Raw genomic sequence first — 12,487 nt, 5'->3', positions numbered from 1 at the left:
ATTAATATTAATTGAATGTCCATCTCCAAGGCTCTTTTCTTCCCATTCAGGTCATGCTGGTGGAAGCTGAAAAGACTAATTCATAAACCATGATGTGGGCTCAACAGATTGGAACGTCACACAGCTGAAGAATATGTGTAATCATTATAGGACATTTACACCACCTCCAAGGTAAGTGTCAAAATCAAATTTAAAACTCAGAAGACATTTCCGCTAAGGAAGGAAAATACAAGTTCTCAGCTTAAGAAATACAATGCAAATTACGTAACAATAATACTGATTAGCAGTTTGAATCTTATGAACGTTTTGAAATATTAAAGGAGATACTTTATAGGTTTCAATTATGTATCAAGGTGGCCAGAACTTGGAAACAAACAAGCAAAAGTCACCAGAGGATAGGAAATACTCCAATTTAAATTCTTTCCCAAGTATCACTTAAGAACCACCAACTATACCTGCTCTAATTGTCAAGTTAGGAAACCTTTCATTACAGTACAGTGTTGAATGTTTACTCTGAATGAAATCCAGTATATCCTGAAAATGGGAATTAAAAGCAACCACATTAAATGATTTATCAAAAAGACACCAGGAAACTGTAAGAGGGCTGTAAAATTATGAACGGACATAATGTTTCATTTATACATAATGGAGTGCTGAGTGTCTTGTAGATTATATTGTTTGGTTCTGTTATATTTCATGATTTGTCTGTGAATTAAGCACCACTTACAATGTTTGCTTTGCAAAAAGATAAAACAAGGACCCCAAATCATTAAGTTTAATCCATTAGTAAAGAATAAACAGATTTTGATAATTACTTCCTGTTATGAAACTGAATTCTGATAAATAAGAATATAATGTTTTAAAGTTCAAGAGCTTAGTCCTAGAATCACTGGAAACAGAGTATTAGGTTAAAGAAAAAAACCCATCAAACTGTGGTCCTGTAACTGGGCCAGAAGAAAATAAAGCAAACCAATATGCAGGGCACTGTTGCTTATCCAGAAACTTACTTCCGGTGCTACTCACTGAATCTGCTCTATCTGATCCCAATTGTTCCCTTGAGTAACACAGAGAGTTGATCGCTTAAGTCAGATGTATGTTTCATGGCAGAATTTTTTATGATTAATAGAATTATCATAAGAAGAAAAATAAATTTTTGAATGAAATATACACAAAACTGATAGCTTTCTACTACTGTCATCCTAATTCTGTGCATCCTTGGTAACACCAGACATTTCACACCTAAGGTAAATAACATGTTCTAAAGATTGGTTAAGCTGATTATCAACATAACTGAACATCAAAAGCAAAAAGGAAAAATATGCTTAAGAGACCTTAAAGACAATTTATTATTTATAAACTGACTTTAATTATAAATGACAAAGTTGAAGAAAAGATAGGTCCTTAGTAATTAAAGATGTCAGACTGCTAATCATATGATAAAGTTCTAGAATTTTATGAAAGTTCTAGATTTAGGTAACTTCTTAGATTTGGAGAGCCATACCCATTGTCAGATTATTTTCTTGGTTAAGCCTCATGATAACCATGTAGGAAGACAGGACCCACATTATACCTTCCATACTCTGTTGTATGATGATCGATGCCATGCTATGGTTTCGGCTAAACAGGGTTTGACTTAAGGGACAAAAGAGACAGATCTCCTATGGCAGGGGCCAACTCCTCAAAGGAATAGACCGGATGAAGAGGTCCCAAGAGNTTTTCTTTTTTTTTTAAAGATTTTATTTATTTATTTGACAGAGATAGAGACAGCCCGAGAGAGGGAACACAAGCAGGGGGAGTGGGAGAGGAAGAAGCAGGCTCATAGCAGAGGAGCCTGATGTGGGGCTCGATCCCATAACGCTGGGATCACGCCCTGAGCCGAAGGCAGACGCTTAACCGCTGTGCCACCCAGGCGCCCCTCCAAGAGTCTTGATTCAAATTTCAGAAATGATTAGTACTAGGACAGCTAATCAGGGCACTTAGGCAGAGTTAAATGTTCCAGAACCCGAAGAAGGTAATAGCAGCCACACTGAGTTAGAACAACTTCCCATCTGTAGGCAGAATTGTAAGAATTCCCCCAAGATTCTCAGCCCCTTGTGAAATATGCCTTCTTCCAGTTATTCAACCAAACACAAATCTAGGTACTGTGCCGATGTAATTAAGGTTTCAGAAGTTAACTTTTAAAATAGGGAGATTATCTGAGTCATCCTGATTTATTCACATAGATTTTTTTGAAAGCTGAGAGTTTTTTAATAGTTGCTGGGAGAGGGAGAAGTCAGAGATACAAAGTATAAGCAGACTTGATGCAAAACAATTTCTCTGCTGCTGGTTTCAAGACTAAGGGGGCTATCTGGCAAGGTATCTGTGGTCCCGGGGTTGATAGCCAGCAAGAAAACAGGGAGCCCAGTCCCACTACCACAGGTAACTGAGCTCTGCCAATAACCTGAATAAACTTGGAAAAGGGCCCCCAGCCTCAGATGACACAGCAACTGCAGGCTACCTAAATTTCAGCCATGGGAGACCCTGCATAGAGAATCCAACCAGGCCATGCCAGACTCTTGGCACAGAAGCAGCTGTGATATAATAAATGTGTATGGCTCTAAGCCTCTACGATCGTAGTAATTTGTTACGTAGCAATAAAAAATTAAAACACCATCATTTTGAAGAAGAAGCCAGAGTAGTCATCCATGAGAGCTGAGATTGAGGTTTCTGGTTCCTGGAAAGGCAACCTGGAAGGAATCCTAAGCAGGATTGATTAGAGAAAAGAAGAGAAAAATCAGAGATCCAAACAAAAGTTAAATCCTATCAGCTAATCACACCAAAAGCAGGGAATTCTGGAATTCTAGGACTATAGGAGCCATCCCAAACTGACTTTTAGTCCACTGGATCCCCTGCTTAGTTAGCAATGAATGTTTATTGAAGGAAATGGGTGGGTAAGTGAAGACAGGACAACATGGGAGCCCAGGAGTGAGCAGAATTCGGCAGGTCAGAGAGCCTGGCTGCAGGCTCCATCTGTCAGGGCACGCAGTTACACTGGGACTGAGAGAGTGGAGACAGGAACCAACAGGCCCAGTACTGGATCTAAACCTAATTTACTGTATGATTCAATCAGGACTAGGCTCTAAAATCCTCTCAGTAAAGAAAGAAGAGGGGAAAACAGGTAACCTGATCACTTCGAGTTCTAACGCGGCACAGTGCCGAAAGTGGAAATAAAGGCTCTGGTGAACTTGTGCTCCTCCATGACTACTCTTTATGCAACCAGACTAAAATTTTACTTCAAGGAGCAAAAGGGAAAACAAAACATTTGCTACCAGAGAGTAAATAGAGAGGACCAACTTCTGTGTAATGACCAGAGACCTCTCATATAAGCAGGAAGACTGATAAATGTGAGTACGACTTTATATTTTGCGAGCTTTCATACCGGCTTTCTAGACACCATCAGGTCTGGGACAACATGTGAAATCCCCAAAAAATCCCCAAAACCTAAAATTTTCATTCCTATGTGATTTTGCAAGGAGTGAAGTATATGTATGACAAGTCCCTGATGCTCACAGCAGTATTTATGACCTTTTTTTTTTTTTATATCTGATGAAATGATCATACTTGGACCCAAAGCTTATGCAGGATATTTTAATTTAGGATCAAAACAGCTGTTTCCACAGTAATATGAGCTTCACTGTATATAGAGAATTGCAAATAATGTCATTTATGTCATTATTTGCGTTTAATGTCATGAATGCCATTCAGGGATATAGAGATCTGGTTGTGCCTCCAGGATGTCACTATTAAAATGCAATTCAGAAAAACGAATGGGGATATTAGCTGGATATATTCTTCAGTAAGTTCATGCTCTTTTAGTTCCAATGAATAAAGCTAAAGTCTTAATACATTTTGTTTTTACCAACATAGGGGAAACATTCCATGAGAATAAATGCTTTCTTTTCTGAGAATTGCTTCCTGTTACATTTTTGCATTTGCAGCTCTCTTAGGACCAGTTTCAACATAAGTCATTGGTACAGAAGTAGTGTTCCTGTTGGGATTCCTTTAAATGGGTCCAGATGGTACTCTCAGTCAATAAGTGATATTACCAGCTTTCAAGAAGAAAGATTTTATTCTCCTTCTTTTCTTTCCTGTTACAAGCCACTAACTCTTTTAGTTAACTCAACATCTGAATGTCTAGAAATTTCATTTTTTACACCTGAAAATATCATCCACTGTGGTGGAGATAAACAATAGGATATCAACACAAGATACTCCTGATACAGGATGATACCTTGGTCACTGAGGAAACTCCAAGGTTCTGCAGAAGGTACCATTTACCATTGCTTTGTCATCAGAACCGGCAAAGTGTCTAACAACAGAACATCCGAATCCACTGAAGTGAATTTGCATCCTAGCAGGTATAGAACTCTCAGTAGGTTAGAGACCTTTGGGTCCTACAAGAAGCAGGGTCTTAACAAATTTGGGAAATCACAGGTTTTTAAAAAGCAAAAGCAATTTACAACTGAGAAGAAAGAAAGAAAGAAAGAAAGAAAGAAAGAAAGAAAGAAAGAAAGAAAGAAAGAAAGAAAGAAAGAAAGGGAAGAAGAAATGAGGGAGGAAAAAGTCCCTAAACAGTCGTGGGCACTAGTATCTATGATATGGACAAGACTACAGAATTCATAGTTTTTACAATATCTCTATAAAATCATTAATGTAAATGGAGGCAATTTAAAGCCATGCTTTAATAAATTATGTCACACTGTCCCTAGGTTAAACTAAAAAATTAAAATGCCTGGTATGTTTAACTTTTACTCACGTTTCTAGGCTAGCATATCCAGCCTGCAAGTGAACTGATGATGACAACCAGACTATTTAACTGAAAAAAAGTTACGATCTTAGATTTGTGTGTTTCTTAGGGGCTTGATGAATACTTAGGGGAGAGGACTGCGAGGAACTGAGCTAAATCTATGCAAAATCTAGTACTAAAGAAATGATATAACCATTTATTCACCGAAAGGGTTTACTTTAGAATTAACAAAAGAGATAACCGTTTTTGGAACCAGCTAAAACCAATGCAGAGCAAACCCTTTCCCCTAGAAATCATGACTGTCTATCAGCAATTAGAAAAACAATAACGCTGACCTTGAATCAGCCTTAAAGGTCTTTGTATACAATTATATTATCAGCTTTATGAATTTTCAGTTGCTATCTCAGCCACAAATTCAATAAATGCAGAGCTGGTCGGTAATAGGAAGAGGGCTATTTTAACAGCCTTCACTGAAAAAGGCATTTGAGAAAGTATGCGTTATACCAGCGTTTTCCACGTTAAAAACAGCTCTTTCAAATCCTGCTCAGCACACCATTGATGAAGACTTAAGACATCTCGGGTAAACAGCAAAAAAAAATTAAAATCATATTCGACAAAACCAGAAATGATTTAAATAATATCTGCAATCCTAGGAAATCAGCCATCAGCTAAATGGTTTTTATACCTAGAAAATTTTTCTTTTATTCAATATTAAGATTCAAAGTAAACTCTTGAAACATCTTTTTTTTACCATCTTGAGTTTATAATTTCACTTCCTCTTCTGTAATCTTAAATGTAACAGCTCGCAACAGCACAGAAACCCATAGCCAAAGAGCCCACGTGTGCAGTAATTGAAATGAACAGATTCAGTATCTTTTACCACCAGCCAGGTATCATAGCAACCTTGTATTGCTGAAAACTGCTAGAAAACTCTTCAAAACCAGCCACACTCTGCTTTAGGGAAATCTTTGACAACGCTGGGGACATTACTGGCTGTCAACATCTATGGGTGTTGCTATGGGCACAGTCACAAAGAACCCCGCCATCTACACAAAAAGGTACACACGCAGGGAAGGTGGGAGGGACGCAGAAATACTGATAAAAAAAATCAAAAAGAAGAAATAATTGCGCTGATGATATACAATAGGCACACGATTCTGAGACCATGCTTTACACTAATTCTCTTCCAATTGAAGCGAGAGAATCCAAATTCAACTTAACTGTAATTGTGACTAAACACGAACCAGAGGGTGGAAATAATACCCTAAAACTCTGCACTCGTACCATTTATCACAAGTCTTAATTTAAAACTCGAAGTGAATTGCATTTAAAATAATATTTAAACTTCCACTTATAAACCCTTGATAGTCGTTTATAAATCTACAGAAGAGAAAAGAACAGGTTACCATGAACAAGAACCCAATATTGATTTTTCGGCGGTTCAGTAAGGCATCTCCATTCTATTTGGCTGCTGTCAAAGCCACTCTGTAACAGCTGGAGTCAAATTGCACTATTTACAGCAAGAGCCCTTGTCAAGTGGACCATAAGTACCCTAACAATACACTATTCAAATGGCACTTTGCCACACAAATTGCTGACTTGATGAATAACCTATGTCAATGACTAAGGCCAATATAAAAGTTTCATTTTTATGAGAGGCTTTACATTCACACATTAAGTAAGCTTTCTTTGAAGAACTATTAGGCTATATATTTCAGGCCTTTGGACGCTGAAAATAATTAAAATCTGTTTAAATACATCAAGGGAACTTGACAACATTAATATGGATCTGGTGTTAACTACATTTGTCACATGAGTCAGAACAGTGCCCTTCTGTTCCTGGCACTCCCCACCGACACGTGCAGCACAATGCGGGACTTCAACCAGCCACGCACCGTGACATGCGAGCATTCTCCTTTTGTGCCTCGAATTTACATGGCCAACGAGTGTTTAGATACAAGCAGTGCTTTGAAGTCCTGTGAGGAAATTCATGGTTGCTTCTGTGTGCAGACGGACAGCTGGAGTCATTTAACGGTGTGTTTCATACTTTTCACAGTGACTCTGGGACCTCCTGAACTAGTTTTGAAAGAAAGCTCTGAGGTGCTTTTCATACTTCTCCTCAGCATTGAGGTGACTGCATCACAAAATTTAAATTTATGCCACGAAGTGAGAAAGGGACATTCTTCCTAAAGGAGCCATCAAAAAAGGTATTAAGTATTACATAGATTTTTGTTTAACTATAGTATGTTATAGGAGTAGTTATGCTCTGTCAAAACTTTGCATCACTTCACATGTTCAAAAAGCAAATGTTTGTATAATTAATTCTCTGCTACTGTATATTTATAGTACAGGAAGAGTATTGTCATTTAGGAACTCAAGTTTTAAGCTGAGATTCACTAGGTCAAAAGACTCAGAACAAAAATCTTAATCCAATGTATACAGAGAGAAATCCCTATATTTTAGTGATGTGCTTGGATGGTAATAACGAAGATTTATTTTCTTTTAAAATTACACAAAATTGATGCAAAGTATTTTGTACATGAGAAAAAAAATAGCTGTATGCTCTTTATTACATTAAAAAAGTATACCAAAAATTAACTACTTATCAAGAAGGTGAAAATTATCATTCTTTATTAAGGATTTATCCCTATGTAATGCAATTAATTGTTTTCAAAAACGTGTTATTTGTTCTTTTCTATAAATTTTGGTAATGAAATATAAACAATTCAGTCAAGACTAAGTTAATGTACATGTCATGTTGCCACATGAATTATTATTTCATATTTCTACATATAAATTTACAGGTTATATTTTAAAGCATTATCATTTAGAAACTACTCTAATTCTATTCTGGTTATGTTTTTGTGTCATGAAATAGGAAAGAATTAACATTTCATTTTGATAAAGTAATTAGTGGTGGCCTATCAGTGTACCATCTGTGTTTTACAAGAGGTAGCAGGATAAAGCCCTAATAAGATTTTTCAGCAAATGGTACCAAACAGGTATTACTTAAGGTCAAGTGAAGGTTAAAAAAATACATATTTTTAGAAAGCTCACTGGAATATAAATAAATGTAAATGAATTCTTTACCCATAATCAATTTTATTTGTTTGGATAAAGGTGTGTATAAGTACATTATTTAAAGGAAATGCCATTAAAAAATCTTGCTTGGATTGGGAGCTATCATGAGCACATTTGTTTTTCTAAAAAGGCAGATTTCCAAACACATATGCATTTAATAATTTCTACCAGGGAACAGACTTGATACAAGGTCTTTGGGATTGCATTCCACATAATGCAGAAGTTGGAATAAGTTGTTTCATTAAAAATTCAGATATCCAGGGAGAGGAGATGTGCTGGCTGTTTTGTCAGTTCCTCCTGCCTCATAATCTCAAAGTCTAGAGAGGGCTGTTTAGATCAGAAATTGGCAAACTATAGCCTGAGCATCAAATCTGGCCCACTGCCTGTGTTTGTAAATAAAGTTTTATTGGAGCACAACACTTGTTTGCTTAAACTGGTAGCTTCTGTGCTCCACAGCAGAGTTGAGTAGTTACAACAGTAAAAATCTGGCCCTCAAAGCCTAAAATATTTATCATCAGATTCCTTACAAAAAAGTTTGCTTATCTTTGGTTGAGTTCAAATTGTCCACTACAAGTAAAATGTAAACCACATATAAAATTTTAAACTGCCTCGTAGTCATATTTAAAAAATAAATAAAAAGAAACAGGTAAAATTCATTTTAATAACATATTTTATTTAGTCTTATATATAAAAAGATCATTTTAACATGTGGTGCTAGCCAAATTTTAAGGATTCAATAGCCATATGTGATCAGTGGCTACCCTATTAAACACTGCAGCACTAAACAATCAACGGGGTGGGGGGGGATGTTGGGGCCCTATCCGATGGAAAATCAGGTTTTATTGTTGTTGTTGTTATTGTTGTTGTTGTTTAAAAGAAAGGGCATTCCCAGGACACTACAATGGGTCTAAATTGTGACAGTTAAAATAATCCTGTTTATTACTCATTTACAGACAAGAAATTTAAAAAAAAAGTTTAAAGCCAAGCAGCCAACCAATAGCCAAAACAGGCCCTTTTCACCTTAAAATATGATGAAGATACAAAGATTTCTGCCATGTAGAAATGATTTTAGAAAGGTTATTTATTTCCTACTTTGAAGCTAAATTCCTCCCACTGCAATTTAAACAGTTTCTATCTTGTTTTATCCTCAGCAGAATCTGAGAAAAGCAGTTCCCCATCACTAATATGATATTGTATTCCTTTAAATCCTTTAAGACTCTGGCCCTCTCCTACTCCAAAGATTTTTCTTTGTCTAGCTGCACAAATTCAACAACTCTAGCATTTCAAATTGGACCCATTTTGAAAGTGTCGTATTTTATTTGTCGTTCTCTGTAAAATTCGTTCCCAAATCCATATGCACTCTTCAAATGCAAGAAAAAAACTTGAATATAGCATTCAAATAAATTCCCAATATTTCAAAACACAAGTGGCTCACCACACAGATCTAACGCACTTTTCTTCCATTGAAACAATTCACTCTACCATTTGAGAGTATTTCACTGCATGTCATTAAAAACCACTAAAAAGTTCTAAGACACAAAGTAACTTTAGACATTTCTACATTTCACAGGCTTACTGTCCCTCATTTTCCTACCTCTAAAATGAGTGTGATTCAAATCCTCCTCTTTAAAACTATATTTTTTCTTATGAAAACCCATGAAGCATTTTATTATATTAACAATAAGAAGAATGGAGAATTTCCAAGCACTCTTGAAATTTCATGCATATTAAATTTGTAAAGAACAGAAGATTAAGATAAACAATCTCAAGAGTTTAAATCAACGAGGATGAAAGGAAGATACACAGAACATAACTGGAGAAGATATAACTTAGGGGAAGCACAAATAAAAACAGTTCTAATTAGCAGTAAGCTCAACAATAATAGAAGTATGGTGTCTAGAACAAAGGAGGTGATAGTCCTGTCTGATTAAACTCGCCTGCTCTGAAGAGAGCGAAGGTTAGATATCACAGTCATCTAGGGCGAAGGGCACTAGCGAAGAAATAAAGCTGGAATAAGCCTAAGAGTAGGAAAACAAGACCCTGGCATTTTATTGCTTCCTGGAGTCAAGAAAGAAACAAAATTACATAAAGAAAATGAAATCTATATATACTATTACCACTACCTAAAGGGTAGCTCTGAGGTCCTCCAAGAAACTGAAAGAAATAGTAATCAGTTTACCTTCTGGGAATTAAACTAGTAAAATAGGCACTTGATGAATGAGATTTGCTCCTGCAGACCCTAGGCATCTGACATGCACGAGTCAAGACACATCTCCAAGTTCTCGTCTGCTAGTCTAGCATATAATTCCCCTTATAAGATGCACACTCTATTATGCGTAAAGAGCAGCAAAGCCACAGTAAGACGGGAGTGCTTGGCAGTCATCTGGGCTCACTCACCGGGCTTTATTTACCTCATTCTTAGAACAGGTATGATTCAGTTTCCCACCTTTGGAGATGAAGACCTTATGACTGTCATATTAGGTTGTGAATGTTCAAGTTTCATCAGACTGACAGAATTTTCCTTATAAAATAGGACCTACTTCAAGAATGTGAAAAGCAGTTTTGTGAATCTAAAACCAATATGACTAAATGAGAAAAGAAAAACAGCAAACATCAACAACACGCTGTAGCCCAATGACCAGTTTTAACATCTGAAGAAGGAGAGTAGGAACAAAAGTGGGTGGACTAAATGCAGTCTTAAAAAATAAAGATTCAAAATTTAGGAATTTTTCAATGTATAGCAGCCTTGACCAAGAAACACAGTACCTTGTGACCGACTCTTCAGAACTCAGGGCATGAGCAGCCCCTGCCCCTGACTCGGTGTTCATCAAGGAGCCCTCCGTGAAAACTCCACCTCCCTCTCCCAGGCTACCTGTGGCTTTGCTACAGTGACAATGTGCTGAGCGATGAACAGAATGTCAATTAACATTTTTCATCGTAAACTACAGCATTGCCGTTCTAGTTTATACATGCATTTCTTGGGTGTTTGGTTAGTGTGGCTCAGTTCTCAAAAGACTGATAAAGCCTGGCCTCACTGATGAAATCTGAATCATGTCTTTAAACCCAAAAAGCCAGAGATCGCACAGGGGTGTCCCCACCCCCAACCTGCACCTTTTCTTTTTTTTTTTTTTTAATTTATTTATTTTTAAGTAGGCTCCATAGCCAATGTGAAGCTTGAACTCATCACCCTGAGATCAAGAGTCACATGCTCTACTCACTAAGACAGTCAGGAGCCCCCACACCCCCCTTTTCTTTCCCACCCTGCAACTTTGAGGCACAACTTGAGACGCTCATGAAGCTTTTAAGATGACAGATCCTTATGCCTCTAACCATACACGTGCACATGAGATAAAACAAAGCCTTATTTAAAATTCTTATTAATGGTATTTTAAGACTTCATAATACTATTAAAATAATGGAAAACGTTAACAAATCAGTGAAATTTTGATTTAGAAATCCCACTTTTGGAAATATATCCCATTAAATAACACTGAATATGAAAAAATCTTTAATAAAGGTTCATAGATATGGTATTCATGAAAGTGAAACATAAAAAACAATCCCTGTATTAATCCATAGGAAAATAATTTAATCAGTAATACTATATGCAAAGCATAGAGCAGGATGCAGTCATTAAAAAGTCACAGATAATATTATGAAAAGAGGTCTACATAGAAAGTACTCCATTAGATATACACATATAAACGGCATAGTTACAACAACATGACGAGGCAATAACTTGGAAATATAGATGACAAAAAGATGGAAAAGTCCCTTAAAGAAATCGGATTAAATTACCATATTATTTTAAAACTGAATTAAGAAAGCTCATCCAAATCTCCGTGAAAGGTGGTTAACTTGGTTTACGAGGCTACAAGTAAACTCCATCATTGGGTATTAATTAAGGCTTGGAATCCTAAAGAGCTGGTGATCCTACAGATGGCTGAGTAGATAAAAAAAAAAATTGTCCCCACAATGATCCAGTTTTTGTAATACTTTTTTGGTTTATCTGTAATAAGCATTTTAAAGAAGAGGTCATATATACTCAACTGAAAAACAAAAATGGATCCAGACCACAGAATACAGTCCCTCCCTCTACTGAAAACCATCCAGAACTCAAGAGTTATAAGATTGACTCAGTTACGATAACAGAACCTATCTTGTCAAAAAGAATGCTATCCCAAACTCCACTTAAAAAGTTATCCCGATTCACCCAAGAGCCCTTGGTAGATATGTCTGGTGGATGCGGTCTCCTCTCAGCTCTTGTTTTTGTGCTAACATTGAATTGCCACATATCCATGAAGGCACATTACTCCTTCCTCGGGGCTGATCATGTTCTCTAGGAGGAGCAACTCGGTTTGAACTTACCTTACACGAAGACTCCACCTGCAGACCGGGGCAAGGGATGGGCCCAAACGAATAGGCGCTGGAAGATCTCTGCTCTACGCTTTTGTGCTTATGTGTCTCTGAGGCCACTACAAGTACAGACTCGGGCTTTAGAAGCTGTGAATCATCACAACAATTGAGAATAATTCTTGCTCTTTCTCCTGTTTCATGTCTTTCCAAAGTGCCTGGAAAACAGGATTAGAAATAAAAAAAATATATATGCGCAATATGTAC

The 12,487-nt window shown here is 36.8% G+C and overlaps 1 protein-coding gene and 1 long non-coding RNA gene across 2 annotated transcripts in view; one reads left to right on the top strand and one right to left on the bottom strand.

Moving 5' to 3' along the window:
- Positions 1–12,487, bottom strand: part of WDR72 (WD repeat domain 72) — a 212,792-nt gene that overhangs the window by 118,501 nt on the left and 81,804 nt on the right. The window contains exon 14 of the mRNA XM_019806345.2: positions 12,236–12,438. Within this exon, the coding sequence (XP_019661904.2) occupies positions 12,236–12,438 (203 nt within the window). The remainder of the gene's footprint in view (positions 1–12,235; positions 12,439–12,487) is intronic.
- Positions 1–12,487, top strand: part of LOC117802367 — a 481,710-nt gene that overhangs the window by 426,349 nt on the left and 42,874 nt on the right. Inside the window, exons 5-6 of the long non-coding RNA XR_004625626.1 lie at positions 51–171; positions 6,843–6,993. This is a non-coding gene — a long non-coding RNA (uncharacterized LOC117802367). The remainder of the gene's footprint in view (positions 1–50; positions 172–6,842; positions 6,994–12,487) is intronic.

The sequence above is a fragment of the Ailuropoda melanoleuca genome, chromosome 5 (genome assembly GCF_002007445.2).
Source record: "Ailuropoda melanoleuca isolate Jingjing chromosome 5, ASM200744v2, whole genome shotgun sequence".
NCBI classification, from domain to species: domain Eukaryota; kingdom Metazoa; phylum Chordata; class Mammalia; order Carnivora; family Ursidae; genus Ailuropoda; species Ailuropoda melanoleuca.
The sequence above is the reverse complement of the archived record's forward strand: the minus strand, read 5'-3'. Positions and strand labels throughout refer to the sequence as shown.